Source organism: Dermochelys coriacea, chromosome 5, assembly GCF_009764565.3.
Source record: "Dermochelys coriacea isolate rDerCor1 chromosome 5, rDerCor1.pri.v4, whole genome shotgun sequence".
Lineage (NCBI taxonomy): Eukaryota > Metazoa > Chordata > Testudines > Dermochelyidae > Dermochelys > Dermochelys coriacea.
The window spans coordinates 54,152,006-54,175,056 of record NC_050072.1 but is presented as its reverse complement, the minus strand read 5'-3'; the positions used below and the strand labels follow the sequence as shown (position 1 = coordinate 54,175,056).

At 41.7% G+C, this 23,051-nt stretch overlaps 1 protein-coding gene across 3 annotated transcripts in view; it reads right to left on the bottom strand.

The window, feature by feature from the left end:
* Nucleotides 1–23,051, bottom strand: part of VCAN (versican) — a 133,511-nt gene that overhangs the window by 81,313 nt on the left and 29,147 nt on the right. For all 3 annotated transcript variants that reach the window (XM_038402873.2, XM_038402869.2, XM_038402872.2), the window contains exons 4-6: nt 16,604–16,778; nt 16,352–16,479; nt 2,627–2,920 (exon numbers count right to left, since the gene is read on the bottom strand). In XM_038402873.2, the coding sequence (XP_038258801.1) occupies nt 2,627–2,920; nt 16,352–16,479; nt 16,604–16,778 (597 nt within the window). The remainder of the gene's footprint in view (nt 1–2,626; nt 2,921–16,351; nt 16,480–16,603; nt 16,779–23,051) is intronic.

The window sequence follows — 23,051 nt, the reverse complement described above, 5'->3', positions numbered from 1 at the left end:
GAAACTAAGATTGCAGTGTGGTGACTGTTGCAAAGGAGTGCTCTTAACCAGTTTCATGTGGAACAGTTGCGCCTGAGCTTCAGATCAGGGATTATGGTATCACACTGAGCCTCACAATGACTGTACATTGCATTTTCATGTGACACACTGAGCTAGGCTGTGACGTTTAAGCCACAGTCCTGAGAGCAGTGTGGAGCTGTCTCACCTTAGGGAGAGCCACAGAGAGATTGTTAACTATGTCACAATCTCTCTCGGGTTGACTCTTATACACAAAGAGTGAGCAGTCTCACTCTCCATCAGAGCCGACCACTGCCACCAGTATGCTGGCCTTGTTTTGCAGGTGGAGTCAGAGGTTAGGTAGGACCACCGCGGACCACCACTTTGAGTAGCACTGATCTAAGGGACTTGAAGATAACCAATTCCTCTCATAAGTAGAGCTATGTGATTTTTTCAGTTTACTGGCCATTAAAAAAATTGAAAAAAAGTATTTTGAAATTTTTGGAAAGCTGAAAAGTGAAACTTTTTGTTTAGCATCAAATAAAACATTTTGTTTGACCTGAAATAAAATATTTCATTTCGCATTTGAGCTTTTAAAAATGTTTTCCTATTTTACTAACAAAATTGAAGTAAATTTCAAAATGAAAAGTCATTTTGAATTGAAAAATTGAAACTTTTCATTTAAATATGTGGAAATGAAACATTTCAATTTTTTTCAGGGTTTTTTTGTTTTGGTTTGGTTTTTTTGCGGTTTCTTTTTCTTCCAATCATAAGAACAGCCATACTGGGTCAGACCAAAGGTCCATCTAACCCAGTATCCTGTCTTCTGACAGTAGCCAATGGCACGTGCTTCAAAGGGAATGAACAGAACAGGTAATCATCAAGTGATTCATTCCGTCGCACACTCCAAGCTTATGGCAAATAGAGGCTAGGGACTCCATGCCAGCCGATCCTGGCTAATAGCCATTGATGGGCCTATCCTCCATGAATTTATCTAGTTTTTTTTTAATCCTAATCAAAACAATTGTTGTGTATTCAACATGAATTCAGAAAATGTTTTGGTCAATCCAACTATCAAATTTCACGCAGGTCTCCTCGTTGCTCAATACCTGGCAGGAACAAGCTGTAACTCTTCAATGATCAGTAGGAGATTTTCCTGAGCAAGTGATGAGTAAGGAGAGTGCTGAGTAAGGTCTAAATCTAGTGGATCAGATGGTGTGAGCCTCTGTGCAAATACACAAAAGTAAAGAAAAAAAAACCCAATGACCCCATGCAAATTCTTGTGAAGGATATTTATAAGCCCTGGGGTATGTCAAAATTTGCTTTAAGAAAAACTTCCTGAAAGGATAAAGTACAAAGTGGAAAATACAAATTCTATTTTCATAGGGTGAAATTCACTCTAGACACCTAATGTGCAGTAGCCAGACTCTATGTGAGTGAAGAGCAACTGGGCTGGGGAGGTGAAATCCAATGTTCTAACTGAAGATAGGCTTCCAGTCTTCAATTCAAACAACCTCCTCCCCAGAACAGCCACTATTCCAACCCATTGAAGTGTCTTCTGCAGTCCCTCCACAATAGGGTGAATTTCACCCATTATACTTTAAAATGATCATAAACAAACAAACTGCAAATATATTGAGTCATCTCCCACTTGAATTGTAAGACAAACTCTAGATGAGTAAGGCACCAATCCTGCATGAATATAGTCTTTATTTATACATGTAGTCCCTCTAAAGTCAATGAGACTATTTCTGTGAGCAAAGTTTTATAAGAGCTGACCCACAAACGGTAGAAAAAAAACTATTTAAAAATACAAAAAACAAGAGCACCCAGTACAGCAATGTGCTGAGCATCTTCAGCTCCCACCGACTTCACTTAAAGTTGAGAGCAGTCAACATGTCATGTTATGCCACACCCTTGGGTGTGTCATCAGGCATGAGGGTTGAACTGGGATATTGGGATCATAAAACGTAGCCTTTATTGTTTGAGCTAAGGACCTAGCTCTGTAGCAGGCTCATCAACTTCTATATGTATCCCAGCCTCCACTAGACGGAGACAAAGTGACACACTGAGTGAGTGTGACTTACTGTCACTGAACAGAACCCCAAGAAACCAGAAATCCTGAATTAAAGGCCCAATACTTCAATGTTTACTTATGCAAATACTTCTTACTCCTTAACTTTAATGAGACTAGTCATGGAAATAAGGATTTAATTGATGTCAATCAAAAGGAATACCGCTGTCAGAATGGATTGCAAGATCAGGCCTTGATGCCTTAACTCAGGCACACTTTGGCCAGGCAATGGATCATCTACAATTCCACAGCACTAGGAAATCCAGTAAACCATGGGAGACTGTTGAAAAATGCGTGCCACACTGTTGAGGAACAACAGGGCACAGATGAACCTTATCTCAACATTTCCTCTCTCCATAGTGCCTTGCCTTGTCCTTAATGTTATTTTAACACAGTTGTTTCTGGTTGGCTTCTTTGTTTGTTCTGTAAAGTCACAGTAATGAAATGCTTTTGTTACAATATACATGCTTGTAAGGAATGTAATCAAGCAAAATGGCAGGTTAAACCCTTTTGTGTCCGAAATGCACTCTTAAAATCATAATAAAAAAAGCTTACGTTGAAAGCAGTAGGCATCAAACTTGCTATGTGGGTAGGGGAAGCCTGTTTGGTTCTCATAGCGATACAGGGTTCTCACCCCAAGTAAACCTCCTCCACACTGGATTCTAGCCACAGACACAGGATAACGCACGCTGCCATCAGCCAGCCAGCCATAGTCACATTGGTCAAAGCCATTCCTCCAGGCAGCATGCAGGTCACCCACTGTTGCAAGAACTGCATCCCTTTTCTCACACTGCTTCTTAGCTTCTTCAAAGGTTAGCTTGTTGGGCAGTGTCACATGGAACACATCACCTAGAGGAATAAAAACAAAGGTGAGTTTTACTGAACAGTTCTCTCTTGATACTCCAGTTCCAACTGCCTCTCCATTATTAAGGTTGAGACTCACTTTCCATTACTAAGTCAATTTAGTCCCATTCCCCCTGTAAGATATTTAGAACACAGCCTTTCCCTTCAAATTTTGTATGTGTGCTCTGTGCCCAGAGAATCAAATCTGCCCAAAATTCACACTATATATATGCACATAAAATTCACCCACTCACCACACAGCACAAAGATTGAATCTGTGACCTTTTTGTGAGGAAATTATGCAGGGGTTGGAGACAGACTCCTCCCCTCAACATGTAGGCAGGGCACAGGGGAGCCAAACCAAATGTAACTTCTATTTGAGCCCTGGGCTGAAATAGGCATTGTGACTTCAGTGCACTTAGTGAACCTGGAACATGGTTTGATAGTGCTTTTATTTTTCTCAGTTGAAGCAAATCTACTCTCTTACATCTGCAGGCCTCTTACTTGGCCCTTCTGGTCATCACTAGGATCTCTCTCAAGGCTCAAAGAATACAAATGCTCTTTACTGGCTGCTGTAAATCAATTTTCAGAGTGATACTTCTACAGGTCAACTACTGATAGCATGCCCAATGAAAAGAAAAAGAGAATCAGCACTGGACACATTATGGTATGCCCTGAGTCTGAGACTTTAGCTGAAATAGACAAATTAGTCCAGAAGCTCCCTTGTGCACTTTGGCTTCAAGTGAATATTAATCTCCAAGTAACACCTTTCCACTTATAAAATTACTGATGGAGTTTGAACAAAATGATTCCTGTGTCTTAGAATCAGTTCCAATGTAAATAGCCTTTTGTGATTGATCTTTTTTGGAGTTTTGTTTTAGAATCAGAGCTGCTCCTTCACCCACCAAAATAATAACAAACTTAAAACCCATATCCTGGGAATGGTGCAATGTTTGACACCTTCCTCTGTCTAGACTTAAGATTGTAGCTAATGAGATATAAAGTTAAAAAAGTTCAGTTAAAGAGAGTAGTGTAAACTCAAGATGCTTGTTATGAAAAGTTGATTTTTCTCCCATCTTCTCCCATCAGTGGACCAGAATACAAAGGTTCCTATTGCTGGGGAGAACTGCTTAGCCACATTAGACATATGATCTGTCTCACCTATGTATTTGTCTCTAGATAACCTAGCAAAAGACAGATGGAGAGACTGCATCCCCATGAGCAGGTCCAGTCACATCAATATTACCCTTGGTTTAGGCCTGAAAGGAATGCAAGTGTGAAAGAAGGCAATGGGCTAATTTTTTTCTCGTTCTTAGAAGCATTGTGATTTGTTATTATAGCTGTAATATCAATTTCATGGCATGAGTTTCCTTACACAAATTGTAGGGAATTTCTAACCTAGGGATAAATCACTGTAGCCGTTAAGGGTCAGACTAGACCAGCTAAGGATGGTTCAGAGTAAGGGACAGCACAGAATTGCATCACGCTGAGTAGCATCAGGAGGCAAAATGCTTCTCTGAGCTCCTTAGACCACAGGGGGAGTACGCCTACTATTATACGTAGGGCCCTACCAAATTCACAGCCATGAAAAATGCATCATGGACCATGAAATCTGGTCTTTTGTGTGCTTTTACCCTATACTATACAGATTTCCCAGGGGAGACCAACGTTTCTCAAATTGGGGATCCTGACCCAAAAAGGAGTTGTCGGAGGGTCACAAGGTTATTTTAGGGGAAATGGTGGTATTGCCACCCTTACCTCTGTGCTGCCTTCAGCGCTGTGGCCAGTGAGTGGCAGCTGTTGGCCGGGCGACCAGCTCTGAAGGTGGTGCCCCGCCAGCAGCAGAGCAGAAGTAAGGGTCTCAATGCTATACCACGCCACCTTTACCTCTGTGCTGCTGTCTTCTAAGCTGGGCGGCCGGGGAGTGGCAGCTCCTGATTTAGGGCGCAGTTCTGCAGGCAGCAGTGCAGAAGTAAGGGTGGCAATACTACACCATGCTACCCTTACTTCTGTGTTGTTGCTGGTGGCGCTTCTGCAGGCTTCTGCAGGGCAGAAGTTAGGGCAGCAGTACCATAACCCTCTCCCACCCCCATACAATAACCTTGTGATCCCCCAACTCCTTTTTGGGTCAGAACCCCTACAATTACAACACCATGAAATTTCAGATTTAAATAGTGGAAAATTGGGGCCCACATTTTTGCACCCACACATTGAATCGTGCATACCATTCTGCATACTTCTGCCTCTTGTTACTGGATTTACACCTGCGAATGGTGGGAACACTTTTTCATGTTTTCATATTGTGCCTATGCCCTGCTGAAAATCTATCCATCAGTGTCACACAAAGAGCTGTTTATATGGAAGAAACCCTTGCAATCTGCCTGCATTTGCAATGTTAATAATACTGCACATTTGAGTGGTGGGTAGAGTGTCCTTCTTTCTACTGAATCTGTCTAATGATAGACCAGAGGCCAAGTTATTTGGTTTGTTTCCTAAATTCTGCTGGTGTAACAAAGATGCCATCTGTGTCTGAAGCTCAGTTTATGAGCAAAAAATTCATAAATGCTGAAAACAAAAAATGCATTTAAAGAAAAATGTAAACTAACGAAAATTGGGCAAACTGCCCGAAGAGAGTCCAGCTTTATGCCCATTAGCACCTATTTGACATGATATTGGGCTTTTTGGAGTTGAAGGCACAAAGAATGCAAAAAGGTGGCAAAGCAATCAGCAAAATATTTTTGTCATTCCATCGTGTATTGTGTAAAAATTAATTTCTTTCAAGAATGCTAATGTGAAAAAAAAACTATGTTAAAATAATGGCAGTTTGCATTTGTTCAAGCCAAGAAATTAGATACTTAGAATCCAAAACTTCTAGTTTAAAAATACCCCAGTAGATTTGTCCAAACCAAATTCCAATTAACCACACATTAACACTACCAGAAATTAGCCTGCAATCAGCCTGTCCAATTTGAAAAGAAACTACAAGTCTATGTGTCAGTGTTAATTTGACCTGCATTTACAACAGTGTAATAACCATCACGACCAAATATAAAACCAAAAATGAAGCAAAACTCTCAAACCTCTAGATGAGTCTGGTTATATAAATCTGAAAACTTTTAAAAGTTCCCCTGCAGTTTTCCAAAACAAAAAAAAAGTTTCCTCCATCCATTGGGCACCTAGGAGAAATATTTCCAAGCCAATTATCAGGTAGTCCAGAGGTACTGATCTGACTTACACTAGTACCAAACATATCTGATTTCTGAGTCTTAAATGAGAAAGAGAATTATAATACGTGCATGGGGCTGAGTAAAACCAGTGTCTGTCGTTTAGTTCCTTAGTTCTCACTTTAATTTAAAAGATGTTTTAGAGCTCATTAATGGCTGTAAGAACCAACTACTTCCGGAAGAGGAGGAAAGAGGTTCTCTGCCCAAATGGTGGTTGATGAAGACATGGCGCTGCAGTGGCCCTTACTACTCCAATAGGAAGTGTGAGCCATGTACTCCCTCATTATCGCTCTACAGACAAATGCTGGGGAATACAGGGGGCATGCTGCTACCCCTATTCAAACATGTTGGTGTAGTGAGTGCAGAGGACAAAATTAATTAGTATCCTCTTTGCTTAGGGACAGCTGGCTGACAAATTATTGGAGTTTCTTGTGCATGTACTCTAGGGGAAGGGATGGGAGGGAAGGACTTACTTGTGCTCTCTGCACCCCACCAGCACTCCACCCTCTACCTATGTACCAACTACAATGGGGAAATCCTTTGTATCTTGGGGTATCTGAAGAAAGAGCCAATCTCACTTCATTGTATCCCTGGTCCTTCCTTTCATAGTAGCACAACTTATACATGATGCTCCCCACTTGTGTCTTCTCCACATACTATTCCCTTAACACAGGAGAGGTAAATGTGAGGAGGAAGAGTTAATGCTGAAAATAAACTCATTTAACTCCTCTATGGATTTCATATGGAAATCCCAAGACTGTGGTAGGAAATGATGCTACATAGAGCAGATGTGCTCAGGCTCTGCACCCCATCTCCTATTTCAAAATTGGCAAAGAGGCCATCAGTGTGATTTGGGAAACAGAGTTCACTTGGGTGCCAGTCCTGGCTTCCACAGCTACTGGTCAAATTTGGCTGCTGTTGGCACTTATCTTATCCCCTCTGACCTACCAAACAGAAAGAAGAATTTGGCCCTTACAGACTTCCTCTAAGAAGTTCCTTTAAAAGTTGCTGATGAAACTAATAAAATATATTTAACTAGTGGTGTATTCTCTCAAAATAACTCCTCCCTTGTGCGCGGGGGCGTTAAGTCTCATACTTAGCAGAGGGATTACTGCCACCACACATCATGATCTGCTTAATTATGCTGTCTGGAAACTCCAAGGTTTCCCAACCAAAACATTAGGAGTGCACTTTTTTCACACTCACAGAAACTTGTTTGGCAAGCGAGTGGATGACATAGCCCCCATCACCAAAGCAATGAAGAATCAACATTTCTTCTTTAAAAAAATGCCAAGAAGTTAAATGTGATCTGTAATGTTTTGATAGCTGGAGTTCATGCTGAGAGGTAACTCAGCAAAATTATTAAATGCAGGGCCTGCAGCAGAAGTGGAAGAAAAACTAGCTCTGACCATGCCCTGCAATAGCAAGGGCGAAATGGAAACCATGACAATATTTTGATTACAGACAATAATGCAACGTGTATTATTCTTGGCCCCTTTCTCAGATCATGTCTCAAGTTGATTCCCTACCTTCAGCAGTAAGAGAATACAAAGAATCACCAGGATTTTCCCATTGCTTAGTTTTAAAAAACACCTGACCAAAGCTTATTTCTTTTGCTGTCAAATACAACAAGCTAGATAGGGAAGCCAAGCTTTTTGTTGCAGACAAAGGCTGATTCACTACCATTGCTATGCCAATAAGTTTTGGATCTACAGGCTTATCAGGTGGATTTGGAACAAATTTCTTTCCACTGAGGCTTAATTCACTTATTAATTCACTTATTCACCCTCACTAGAAGATGTTTCACTGAATCAGGAGAGTGAGTGAGTGAGTTTCATGAACCATATGCTTTAAAAGCAAGTATGAAAATAAGGGTAGGCCAGAACTACATCCAGAGAATCCTCACACAGCATGGACTCAGTTGTCCAAAGCCCCTCATGGAAGGTGGTAGGTGTGGGGCAGTGAATCTCAGCCATCAGAGCCAGCATTTGTGACCCATGATGTCAGTGTCCATTCCCTCTCCAGCACCAACCACTGTAGGAAAACTAGAAATACTAACGACAGGTTTCAGAGTAGCAGCCGTGTTAGTCTGTATTCGCAAAAAGAAAAGGAGTACTTGTGGCACCTTAGAGAAATTTGTTAGTCTCTAAGGTGCCACAAGTACTCCTTTTCTTTTTAGAAATTACTAAGGGCAACCTCAGATTTCATTTTTTAAAATTCTATCTTTTCCCCCTATGTAGCTCTGTCTCAGTTTGGGGTAACTGCACCTCTGATCCCCCTTCATGGTCTGCTCAAGGAATTCCCTCTTCAGTCTCAGAGCTCTAGCTGTCACCTCTCTCTGGGCAGAGACTTGTGACCCTTTCCTTTCTGACCAAGGGTTTAGACTCACAGCTTCCTTGCACTTCACTGTGTTTATCCCAGCCGATCTGACTACTCTCCAGCCCCTGTGCTTTGCTTCCTCTCCAAAGGCTATGCCAGCAGTTGCCAGTAACCAAAAAGCTTTTCCAAAGGTGGAGGAAAGAGGTTCTCTGCCCACAGCAAAGTACATGATTTTAGGATAAAAGCTTTACAGAGAAAGCATATAAAACCATAACAGGGTCTAATGCAAATTTAAGCTTACCAGTGCCTCCCCCACCCTCACTCCTAGGGAGTCCCTGGAAGATTCCAATTCTTCCAACCCTTCGGCAGGAACAAAAGGCATGTCATCTTTTTTTTTATCAAAATGAAGATCTCTCTGTCAGTTCAAGCTGGCCCTTTACCCAGGCTCTTCCTTTGTCTTCTGGGGCTCTTGAACCCAGCCAGAATCATTATATCCAAACCCCCTCAGGGGGTCGCAAGCTAGATGGGGATCTAGGAGGCAAGCATCTCTTGATCTGTTTACTGTTCCCAGGGTCTGCAGTAATTACCCACCACTGTTTTTAGTTCCTGGAGGTGCTGCAATAGCCCTCCCCCATGGCATAGAATACAATCCCTAGCCAACAGTGATACCTATAACCTGTACAGAGAACATTCATGAGGTGAATACTATAGTCTCAAGAAAGATATGCTTGTGTTTGTCTTATCTGTCACAGCCCCTACTGGGGGCACCTCTGCTCTACCAAGAGTGGTAGAGCTGCTTATTCTGCCCTCCTCGAAGGCTCAGTGACCCACCTTAGAACCAAGGGGTTGTTTGTGTTCACTGCCTCGGCCTAGTGGTTGGGTGCATAAACTAATAGACAGCTCAATGATCTCTAGGACATTACTATATATACAGGAAATCAAGGGCCAAAAGATAAGGATAAAAAACCATTTTATCCCTTGACAGGACAGGGATAAATTAAAAGCAGGGAAAGGGAACAGGTCAGGGAAGTTGGGATATTAAATAAGTAACCAGCTAATCCCAATAAACACTAAATATCAACTAATCAAGTTAAAACAACAAAAATGCTTCAAAGTCTCCCCACAAGCTTTAGCTGCTTGTGGAACTAGAGCTCGCTGAGAAGGTCTAGGGTCCCTTACTGTGTATAGGCCTGGCTTACTGGGTGTAGGTTGGCCACCCCAACACTGGGAAGCCCAACAGCTCTCCCATTCGGGTGAAGGAGGTCCCTGGTAAGTTCAAGCCCTGACTACCATGGCTCCTGGAACTGGGTGGGGGAGTCTATGGGCTTAGCTGGCAGCTAGTCCTTACAGGTATAGTGGAGCCTTGGGGCTCAGTCTCTCCACTGTATAGCTGGGGCTTTGGTCACTATCAAGCTTTTGGGAAGAGAGAAACAAAATGACATCTCCCCTCCTGCTACAGGAAGCAACTCCAGGGCTGCTTCCCCTCCAGCTGCTGTAAGTTACAAGCCTGCAGCCAGCTCTCACAAATACTGTCCCTGTCTGGGCTCAGCTCATATATTGGGCAGTTCCAGCCACGTGCAGGCTCACTGAGGTCAGAAGTCCATTAATATTAGAAGTCAGGCATCAAAATATTATCTTGTTAACCTTCCCCAAAGCTCTTAGTCCTATTCTGTGCAAAGTGATGTGATAATGCTAGACAGGAATTTATTACATTTGGAGGAGCTGGGAGGAGACATTTTTTCCACAGGCCTGTCCCCAAATGCTAAGGTGAGCTACACCTCATTAAACTCATAAGTAGCAGCTGTGATCCAGCACCACAGTTTTACTGGTTCTTATTTGTTGATAGGGGCCAAATGAATTTGAACCCTCCATCGGCTTTTCAGGCAAATCTCTTTCATGTGTGCCTTACCCACAGGAGGGGGATTAGGGTCTGATCAGTTGCCAGCTTTGTAATATTTTAATACTGGGCACTCCAGGAGGAGTTTCAGAACCTTCCCTGCCCTGCCTCTTCCCCCACAAAGCCCCAACCCTGCCCTGCCCCTTCACCCTGAGGTCCCACCACTGAGGCCCTACTTCTTCCCCCAAGATCCCGCCCTGTCATTCACTCTTCTTCCCCCCCCCCCCCCCCCCGTCGCTTGCTGCTTTTCCCTCTCTGCTCCACCCACCCCCCGCTCCCCTCTGCTCAGATCAGGAGGGACTCGCCTGCAGTGTCAGGACTGGGAGTTGCAACTGCTCAGTGCAGGCAGGATGTGGCCCCAGCTGTGTAGGGGCTGGTATGGGTGATGATCTGCCTCCTCCATGCCTCTCCTATCCTCACTAACCAGACTTTGGGGTTCGGTCTGTAGTACTGACTGGACACTGTCAGGTTCCCCTTTCGACCGGACTTTCCAGTCAAAAACTGGACACCCAGCAACTGTAAAATGCCTATAGAAATCAATAGAAAGAGTGCTATTGACTTGGATGGGCTTTGGAGGAGGACTTGAGTCCTCAAAAAAATACCCTAAGCATGAGGGTTTATTCTGAAAGGATGTTCCTTTTTATTCTTACACAAATGTCAATGACAACAGCAAGAACTATATGAGACTGAATGGAAAATGTTGAAAGGCCGTCTGGTTTTCTATTGGTTTCCTACAGCAAGTGGGGGGAGAAAAAAGGTGTGTCACAGGAAAGGGGTTTCTGGAATCTTCCCAATCTCCGCCCCAAAAATACTTTCCTAGCACAACTCTTTGTTTGCATGTTACACATACGTGGCTCCTACATGGCTTTGTCCAGTGGACCACATCCCCCACCCCTCCACTTCATCAGCAGGTGTTGGTGAAGGGACTTCACTTAGACTTCACTGGCACTACCCAAATTTCAAATTCATACATATTATTTTCTAATCATTCATTTCAAATCAACAGGCATTGTAATATCGCCAGTCGGACACTTGTTTCAGATGGCAGTGAAGTTAAGCAGGCAGTGAGGTCTTTAGAATAGAATACCCTAAATTAATAGCCCATTTATGAGACCGTTAACTGTAAGCACTGGTTTATTAATAAACGTATTCAAAATTTCACATAATGAGATGAAATGAACTATAAAAAGTTTAAATCAGCCTATTATAAGCCACCATGCTCATGCCTAGTTTAGTGAAAAACTGTTTCCAATCTCTTTTTTATCATTATAGTTCTGAAGTTTTAAACCTACATAGTAATTCCCCCAGGTTTTTTTAACAAAACTCAAAATATTTTACTCATAATTATGCACAGCCTTTAATCTCTATGGCTTTGCTCTGAACAAGGAAATGCTAAGGTTTAGCCTAGATGGCTGGTTTTAATTTAGGTTAATTGTTTGTATTGCATCTAGAAATTCATGTCTCAGGCAATGCGATTTTATAAAGCCAGAAAGGAAGAAAGAAGAAAGCTGAAATGCTGCTTGCTCATACACATCTTTGTCTGTAACTAACCAAGTAAATAATATGAATTCAGTACATATTTCAGCTAAAGTCTATTGCAAATATTTCCATGCTCTTTTAAGACCATCTGGTCTAACATTGCCCCTGACACAAGGCTCCCAACTATTGAGCAAACATTTCCAAGATGAGCATCTTTATTATGGGCTAGATTCTGATACCCTTACTCAAGCAGCTTCTTACTCTGGGAGTAGTCCCATTGATTTCAATAATACTACTCATGGAGTTGTAATGGCCAGGACATAGGCAGCTGGACCAGTAATGTCCAGGAGTCTAGACTAGCTACCAAGTCATCAGGAAATGGGCATCAGAGTCAAGGAAGGCCAGGTTCGAAGGCAAGAGTCAGGTGCAAGACGGGACAAAATATGACGTCTGAGGCTGTAGCAAGCCAAAGTCTGCACTGTGGCTCAGACGCTCCTTGGACCAGCTTCCTGGTTTAAACAGTTGGTGTGGGTTAATCAGGGGGCTGCAGGGTTCTGTTGCACAGGCCTCTTCAGGCAGTACTTCCTGCAGTGCCCAACCCTCCAGTAACTGTTGGGTGTTGCTTTGCCTCATTCCCCAGTGGCAACATAGAGGTATCAGTCAGCCAAGACCCTCTAACCCCAGGTTCTAGATGCAGAAATCCTTACAGAAGTAAGGTACTATTCAATGTGAATAAGGCTAGCAGATTTGGCCCTTAATCAACATCTTAGAATAATACTTTTCTTGGTTCCAAATCATAATTAAGATGGAAAATATCTTGTATGAGCCCAGTTCTGTGAGGTACTGATTACCCTCCATTCCCTTTATCTTTAACGGGAGTTGAGGGTGCTCAGCACCTCAGAAGAGAAGCTCAGTCATCCTGTTGCAGAATCAGGCCCGAAATGAACAGGGCAATAATAAACATTATGTGGCTTCAAATCCTAAAAGCTATGGCCTGCTTCCGTGGAATTCATGTGTTATTTATGCAGCAAACAAAACATATAATATCCTTTTATGCAATGTTTACTGTCCACATAAATTGCTTGTGTCTTCAGTTTATCAAATTCTCCATGGGCAAATGGTTTCACTAGTTTATTCTCTTTTGTGCTTTGTAGTTTCCTGAAATCACCTTTCGTCCTTCTAGCAACCATTTTTGTAGAAGCAGAGCACTATCATGGTTCTTTAACCCTTATGTGAAAAGGTAAAGAGCCTACTATCTTGCTAAATTTCTAGGAACCTGCTGGTAAGGGTATGACAAATTACCATTCCAAGGTGTGGCAGGCTCACCTTCTATATCTTCTTGCATCTGGGTTTCCTCCATAGATGGGCCTATTGCATGGCAGTATATAATACTGATGCCATATATCCTTACTCAGATCCTAGAGTAGATTTTTCTCTTATCTTTTTCTGAGCCTGGACATATCCATTCCATTGAAATACAAAAGTAGAAGGATCTCAGGCTATATGATACCTTCATAAAGATACCTTCTGGGCTTGAAATCTCTCAAGACTATAATGGAAACTATTTTGCAACCCTTACGAACAGTGGGTGCTACCACCTGCCCACTAATGTTTGTCCACAAGAGAAAAAATAGCATTAATGCATTATTTAGGTTGAGAAATCAAGCCCTTGGAAGTTAAGAAATTCCATAAGCGATGGTACTCCTCCACAGTTAATCTAGCCACACTCAAATCCTATACTTCTTATTAAATATGTTAAAAACATAGGGCCAGATCCTCAGCTGGCTTTGATGGAGCTGTGCTGATTTACACCAACTGAAGAGCTGTCCCAGAAACAATACTATGTTAATGTTTATATTTTACAAGAAAAAGCAGAAATATCTATGCAACAAGGGGCCGTTAATGTTACCTTGGGGTGGGGTGGGGCTGGCAATGGGGTACTGAGGCTTTCACTTGTTCAAATTTAGCCCATTTCAAATAATGAGTAAGATGTGACTGTTGTTTGATGACTTATATGTGGTCTCAGTCCAATTCCTAAAGAAAAAATGTCCTCACCACAAAAGAACATAACCAGGATTGGCACTAGCTGGGCATTCTTCTTGGCAATCTCAGCACAGAGACTGTCACCAGGTGGATGCCTCCTGAGCACTTCCTCATGGCCAACAGCCCCTGCCTCAGTTTCCCCCTTCAAGGGACTTTCTCCATGATTCACAGACACTTTTGTCCATTCACACGCTCCTCAGGTTCTGATTTATTAAATTAACAAACATTCAAAATAAAGTTCTCCAGTCTTTCCTCAAGTCCACCTCATTACATCCCTATCAGGTCACTCCTATGATTTTCCTGCCTGTAGTCTCACTCCACAAATCCCAGGTGTCTCTGCTGGAGCCTCCTCTCACCCATCAGCCTCAATAATCCATTCTGTTCTCCCTGAGAGCCCTCTGAGAACTCTCACTCTGCAGTTTCCTGCTGCTCTTTATAGGAGAATCAGGTGATCCTTGCTCAGGTGTGCCTCATTAGAAATCAGGGTTGGCTACCCACAGGCCTCTAGCCCATAAAGTGCCAAGTCACCCTGTTACAGAGAGCAAGGATCAAATGGGCCACAGAGACTGAGCTACTATCTCACCCCTAACAGTGGTCTCTTCAGTTTAGGATGACGGCCCATTGACATTGCTACTGTTATCTGCTATGTGGCTAACTGGAGGACTTTAGGTTGGACTTTTCAGTGTCCAATGTTGGCCTAAATCTGCTCCCACTGAAGTCAATGATAAAACTCCCCCCATTAATATGCTACCCTCAGTCGAGCATCCTTCATGAGCACTTTCTTTTTTTTTTAATTTCAGAAAAACTGCATTACTGCCATGTGTACTTCATCTTTGCCTTTCAACGATGTATGCACTAATCATATTAGTGATGCTTTATTTAAAGCAATAACAATAATACTGTCTCTTATCACCAGGAAGTGACTGTGATATTCTGAACAGATAATATAACAGGTAAAAGATGGGGAATCATTTCCATAGTTCTCTTCTAGGAGCTATTTTGGACCTGACCCTGCATCTACTGAAGTTCGTGGCAAAACTCCCATTGACTGCAGTGGGTACAGGATCAGAGTCTTTATCTTTATAGATTTTCAGAACAGAAAGAGAAGTTTAGACAATAACTGAAATATAAAATAAAACAATCAAAATCTTACAATCCATCATGAAATTATTATTCCTTTATTTAAATATTTGAATATTGAACATATGGTTCAGCTGGTTCAATGCTCCATGGACTTCAACAGAGCTATACTAATTTATACCAGCTGAGGAACTTGTCCATAAAGCTTATAGTTTGGAATTGGTAAAATGTGTTAAGATGGAACAGTAGAAACCTAGTTGAATGAAACTCTACTCACAGGGAAACAAAGTGAAAGTCTCATATTGTTTCAGTGCATTGAAACATGACAGCTGTATGTCTCGTTACTGTGGACTTCTGCATATAGAGTAAAATTCACAGCACAAAGGCTGAGTATAAGTCTACACGGAGGTGGAGAGAGGGGGGAGAGAATCTATCTTTATATCTTAAGTGTTTATATTGTATCAATTAGTATAGTCTCTAAGCATGAAGGTATCTAGAATACACCCCCAATCCCACTAGAGAAGTGTAGGGTACTTAGCTATGCTAACTATAGCTGCTGTGCTAGCCCTATAGGCTGAAGTGAGGGCATACAGGGATCACAACATGATGTGGGAATGTGTGGCCATTGTATCCTCAAATATCAAATCCCCCAAATCCTTGCTGTTTTGATCTTCATACAGCTGTTACAGCATCTAACTTTGCTATAGACTGCAGTTCAAAGTCCCTTGGTTTTCACGTTTCATCATTGCCCATCCCCCACACAACAGACCCACAACTGTTGTATTGTATTGGGAGGCCTTCCACAGAAAAATTTCACATGAATTGATGTCATATTGTGGAATCACAGACAGTTCTATTAAACATGTTGCACGTCTCACCGGAACTATGTTACACTGTGAAAGCCTTTTATTTCCAAAATTCAATATTAAGCTTGGATTGTCATTTAATATCTATGTAATTCTGGAGTCACAGATAGGTAAGCACCTTAGCTGTATACTTTAGAAACCATAATATAGTTAGTACATAAACTAGATGCATCTTTAGTTCTCTGCAGTACCTCCAAATGTTACAAACATTTCTTGAAGTATCTTTCTTTTTTTAACACTCTAAAAATGTGAGGACCTGTTCCAATAGCAGTTTTGCATTGACTACTGTCACTAACTATAGAAACTCCAAACCTGAATACCCATTTGTGAACCACCACCTCCACAGTCTCCTTTAATTAAGGCCTGCTATACCACAAACTATAGGTTCATTTCATCCAACCATTCTTTTTCATATGCAAAATGACTAGGATGGTTTTTATACAAAAATTCTTATTTTACTGTCTTGCTGTGTTAGATTCTTCAATTATTTTAGCTTTTGAAGTGCAATATAAACATGGGACTATCTTACCTTCCAGGTGATCCACGTAGCAATATACATCATAAGTTTCATTGGGAAGACGGAATCCATATGTTCTAACTCCTTCCTTTCCCATTTTATCTCCATAGCATCCAACTCTGGGTTGCCTGATTGGATATCTGGAATACAGTAAATTAATATTTATTGCTACAGTTCGTTAACATTTTATTGCATTTTAAGTATGAACAGATCAAGCCTATAAATTTGGGGAAATACTGACAAGAGGCAATTTGAACAACTCACCTAACAGTTTGATCAGACAACCAACCAGCATCGCATTGCTCAAATCCATCTTCATATGCAGCTTTCAGCTGATCAGGGTTTGCTATGACAGCACCATTGTCCAGACAAGACTGCTGAGCATGCTGAAAATCCAGGGTATACCTACTAGATGCGGCACGATAGTGAAACACAACACCTACAAAGACAACAAACTCAGGTAGTGACACAAGTTGCATCACATTTGCTATATTCATTACACAGTAACGTTATCCTGATACAAGAATAATTAAAAAAAAGAATAAGGTGACTCCCTCCTTGTACAATAATAACAACATGCTGTTACAAGATATTCAGTGGTAAGTATGATCATGTCTCCTTCTAGTAACTGCCACTAGTGACTAGATAACAGCCTGCTACTACTCGGACTTGGAGAAATTCTTTTAGCTCAAGTGGTAGAAACCTGTGATTAAGAAGGTCCCTGGTTTGATCTCTGGTATTGGTCTCTGCAGCCCAGATTAGTTACAAATATAGTAATACTATTTATAAACATCTGAAGATTGGCCACTTTTTATATTCTATACAATTATATTTTCTTTTATGTACTAAAAATATTACAGGCTACATAAACCTTTCTTGTATTTGGGGATTCCTGATTATGGCAAATGGCAGAATTTAGAAATAAAAAAATAAAAAACTTCAGAGCATTAAAAAAAGTTTTGTTCTAGTTAGGGGCCATTCTGTTCTCAATACACATGCAAATCCCACTGACAGCAGCAGCAGCTGCACACGCATATCTAAGAACAGAACTAATGGATAAATTGCCCTGTTCTGTTCATTGCCTCAGAAGCATCTGGCACCACTGTCAGAAGACAGGATACTAGGCTAGAGGGACCATTGGTCTAACTCAGTATGTCAATTCTTATGTTCTTATGACCGAAAAAGTGTACTAACATTCAATGGGCAGAAATCATTTTTTATTACTGTTCAAGATCATTCTTCCCCTATTGCCATGCCTTTAAAGTTAAACAACAATAGATGCTGCATGATGATCTTTGAAAAATACTATATAGTAGAACCTCATTAATTACAAATCCAATAGCAAGGATTTTTAATTAATCTGTAAATTTGGGGGTCATACTCTATGACTGGAGAATTGCTAATTTCGCAGCTATTTTTAAGAAAGGGAAAAAAAGTGACCCAGGAAACTACATGCCTAGTAGTTTGACCTCAATTGTATGAAAGGTCTTGGAAGAAATTTTGAAAGAGAAAGTAGTTAAGGACAGAGAGCTAAACAGTAATTGGGATAACATACAACACGGTTGTACAAAAGGTAGATCATACCAGACCAATCTGATCCCTTTCTTTGAGAAGATAACTCATTTTTTAGACAAAGGAAATGCAGTAGATCTAATCAACCTGGATTTCAGTAATGCATTTGATACAGTTGCACATGGGAAATTATTAGTTAAATTGGAGAGGATGGGGATAAATATGACAACTGAAAGGTGAATAAGGAACTGGTTAATGGGGAGACTACAATGGGTCATATTGAAAGGTGAACTGTCAGGCTGGAGAGAAGTTATTAGTGGAGTTCCTCAGGGACTGGCCTCGGGACTAGTCTTATTTTACATTTTTGTTAATGACCTTCGTACAAAAAGTGGGAGTGTGCTCATAAAATTTGAGGATGACACAAAGTTAGGATTGCCAATATTGAGGAGGCCCAGAATATCATGCAAAAAGAGACCTGGATGACCTTGAAAACTAGAGTAAAAGAAATTAGATTAAATTTAATAATGCAAAGTGCAAAGTCATGCACTTAGGGACTAACAACAAGAATTTTTGCTATAAACTGGGGATTTATCAGTTGAAAGTGATAGAGGAGGAGAAAGACCTGGGTGCAATTGGTGGTTCATAGTCATCCGGTGATCAGCCAATGTGATACGGTCGTGAAAAAGGCTAATGCAATCCTAGGCTGCATCAGGGAAAGTATTTCCAGTACATATAGAGATGTGTTAGTACCATTGTACAAAGCACTGGTAAGACCACTTCTGGAATACTGTGCACAGTTCTGGTCTCCCATGTTTAAGAAAGATTAATTCAAACTGGGACAGGGCAGAGAAGGGTTAGTAGGATGATCAGAAAACTGGAAAACCTACCTTACAAGACGGACTCAGGGAGCTTGACTTATTTAGCTAACTAAATGACAGCTGAGGTAAGATATGATTGTTCTCTATAAAGACATCAGAGGATAAATACCAGGGAGGGAGAGGAGTTATTTAAATGCCAATGTTGACAGAAGAACAAACTGGCCATCAACAAGTTTATGCTTAAAATTAGATAAAGGTTTCTAACCAGTGAAATCCTGGAATAGCCTTCCAAAGAGAGCAGTGGGAGCAAAAAACCTAATTGGCTTCAAGACTGAACTTGATAACTTTATGGAGGAGATGATATGGTGGGACTACAATGGCATGTGGCCCATTGGAGACTGCCAATCCCCAACAGCCAGAGATTGGACACAAGCTGAAGAGGGCTCTAAATTACTATAGAGAATTCTTTCCTAGTTATCTGCCTGGTGGGTCTTGCCCACAAACTCAGGGTCTAACTGACTTCCCCATATTTGGGGTTGGGAAGGGATTTTCCCTGGGTCAGATTGGCAGAGACCCTGGGGGCTTTTTGCCTTCCTCTGCAGCATGTGGCATGGGCCAGTTGCTGGTTTAAACTAGAGTAAACGGTGGATTCTCTTGTAACTTGGAGTCTTTAAACCATGATCTGAGGACTTCAGTAACTCAGACAGAGATTATGGGTCTATTACAAGAGTCGGTGGATGAGGTTCTGTGACCTGTGATGTGCAGGAGGTCAGACAAGATGATCACAATGGCCCCTTCTGGCCTTAAAGTCTAGGAATCTATGAATGTATACCATCTATGGTTCAAATTCAGACCTCTGATTAAGACAATTAATTCCACAGAAGTCACTGAAATTACACCAGAACTGAATTTGGCCTCATGGACAAAATCATTTCTAAAAATTATAGAACTACTTTAATCTGCACTTTACTAATTTGTTCACTTTTGAGTTCATACAGAAAATAATGGTCTTTTCCCACTTCTCAGCAAAGTTTTAATGGCAAAGAACTGTAGTGAAATCTCATATTATGAAGGCTCCATCATTTTTCATAATATATTAGAGTACTTTAATTAGTACATAATTAAATATTACAATAAAATTAAATTTTCAAAATAGAAGAACAAGCACATTGTGTAATATATTTACCTTGCTTTTTTATTAAATGCACAGATTTATTTGCTAGTTCATAACTCTTTGTAATGTGCAATGATTTGGTCCCATTAAAATGTTTGAGTTTGACTTTCACCTCAGATGTGATAATTTCTACGTCCATATCCTCATTTCTATTACCCACTCTGCTATTAGTCCTAAAATACTCATTACCCTTATTAAAAAAGGAGGCAAAGTATTCGTTTAGGTATTGGGCCATGCCTAGATTATCTTTAATCTCCTCCCCATCCTCAGTGCTTAGAGGTCTCACTTCTTCTTTCATTGGTTTCTTTTTATCTATATGGCTATAGAACCTTTTACTATTGGTTTTAATTTCCTTTGCAAGGTTCAACTCTGCTTGGCTTTCGGCATTTCTCACTTTTCCCCTATACTTTCTGACCTCCAAGAGGCAGCTTTCCTTGCTGACCCTTCTCATCTGCCATTCCTTGTAGACTTTCTGCTTTCTCATAATAACCTGTTTGAGAAGCTTGTTCATCCAATTTGTTCTGCAAGCATTCCCTATGAATTTTTTCCCCTTGCTTGGGATGCAGTTTCAGCTAGCTTTGCAGCTTTGACGTAAAGTAATTCCAAGCCTCCTCCCACATTCAGATCCTTGAGTTCTTCAGTTCAGTCCATTTCCTTAAATAATTCCCTTAGTTTTTTTAAAGTTTCCTCTTTGGAAATCAAGGACCGTAGTTGCAGACCTGTTTTTGTTTATCCTTCTATTCAGTTTAAACTGAATTAGCTCATTTCTCTTCCCTTGACATGTTTTAATAAGGAAATTTTCCAGTAAATAAAAAATCTTGTGTAAAACACCCTAATCCTTTCTACATCAATTAATTCAATGACACAGACAGAGAACAGGATCAGAATCTAGTCTCCATTGCAGCACTGTACATACACCATGGAAACAATGGAAGTTCTCCAAATGTCTTCAGGTCTGGCCAAGCTGTGTTTGACACGGGACCTAAGTGGGACAAGACCTTGACACAACTCCCATGCTGGGAAGGAGTTAAGCTGGCACAGTGTAGTGTCAGCTATGCTAGCTTTATGTCCCCTAAGAATTGCCCTAACCTGGAGAATTTACTGCTGTCCAATTAGGGAAGGTTTACAGGCCATTTGCGCTGCCTGAGCTGTACAAACATATGTCGGGCTCTGGCTTTGTGGATCATTCTGTGCATGGTCTCTAACCACAGTCCCAACAAGCACATGCCCAGAGTGGCATGCAGAGGAATATTGCAGAGCTCTGCCTTGAGATACCCACACAGGCATGGGACAGTGTGACAGAGGGCTATTAGCAGCTATAAACTCAGACCCTAGTAACATAGAACACCCAGGACACTGGGTTACTCCTGGGAGAATTCTGCACCACTGCGCATGTGCAGAATGTATGTCCCCTGCAGATTTCTTTGCTTCCCCACAGAAAAATGAATTTCTGACAGGGAAGCAAAGGGAAGCCACAAGAGCAGTCATGCAACCCTCCCCAGCAGTATGTTTCAGGTGGCCAGGGCAGCCAGCAGAAAGGTAGATCATAGGGCAGGGGGCAGGACCGGGCGGCTCCTACCCTTGTGCTGGGCTCAACTGCTAGTCCCAGATGGGCTGGGAAGGATGGGACTTCCTCTTTCCTCTACAACATCCGGGGCCAGGTCAGACCTACCCCCAGCTGCAGGAAGCTCTGCAAACTCTCCCCCCTCCCCACTTCCTGCACCCAACACTCCTCAGCCGCAGGGGGCAGGATCCCTGTACAGGGGGCTGATCCCCCATCCACCCAACCCCTGTGCATCTAGACCCCTTCATACCCAGACCTTCCTGCTGAGCCTCACCAGACTCAGAAAGACCCCCTTCAGATCGCCCCCCCGATCCCTCACTGAGCTGCCCACTCCCAGATTGCCCCACACAGAACCCTCTCAACCCACACCCGATCTTCTCACACTAAACTCCTCTCCACTTGGATTCTGCCTTGCTGAGTCTGCCTGCCCACACTTGGTGCTGTCAGGTTTGGGTGCAGTCTCACTGCTGAGTCCATATCCCAGGTGGGAGCTGCACAGTAATCTCCCACTTTCGTGCAGCCAGTGGCCTTTGCTCCCCAATGCCATGATGGAGCCTCCGCGTTTATTTGACAAATAAAATTTGCAGAATTTTGCAGAATTTTAAAATATTGTGTGCAGAATTTTCATTTTTTGGTGCAGAATTTTTAATGTTTTGGCACAGAATGGCATCAGGAGTATTGGGTGTAGTTAAAGCAGGAGGGACTTAGATAGTTTGTATTTGGAAGGGTAGAAGGGATCATTTGCACCTGTAGGGAGCCTGATGAGCTAATGAGGTAATTAGCTTACCAGCTGGATAGCTCCCTGAAGAAAGCAAGCAGTGTAAAAGGCTGAGCCAGGAAACCCACTCCACCAGATTGTTGCTATGTTGCAGTGTACCTGGAGCATACACAGTAATAAAGACACTGGGTAGACATACCCTGGAGTATTGTGCATGCTGCTTAATTCACAAAGAGGGATTACCAGAGAGAATTTCCAGGAGTTTAAGGGGGGAGCCTATTCACAGGCAGCAACAAATTGGTTCTGGTATCTAAAGGAGAAATGCAACCCAACACCCAAGCTTCTGAGGTTTTAGAAACATACTGCGCATTTTATAAGCTATTTTTAAAAACTCTCTTTATGCAATAATATAGATTGATGCTAAGGGGGCAGAGGTGTATGCTGATTTACACCAGCTGAGGATCTGGCCTAGTGGGTTTGCACTAATGGTCCAGTTTTTTAACAGTATATGTTACTTGATATTGAGTTTATATAGCTCAGTCTGAAAACATGTGAAGTGAGAATTATGTGAAACTGTTTGGCTGTCTGGCTGGTTTTTAACCTTCACAAAAATGTCATTTTGACACTGTTTTGGATTCATGCCTCACAACAGTCTGCACTTCTGATAGATGGCTGACCTGATCTAAAACCGTTTCACTTCTGTAGATGAACTCTGCCATTCAGTGCAAACAGAAAAAGGCTTGATAAGGCAGCAAATACGTGGAGGGATGATGACAGCACTTCATTTTCATTTTTCAAACTTCATTTTGCAATAAGTACATGAGTGCATTCCTGATGACTGGCCATCTCACCCCCATGTCTGAATTAATAGCTTATTTTTTTTCAATTGGTACATGTTGCTAATCACTATAATGTCTAAATAAGGC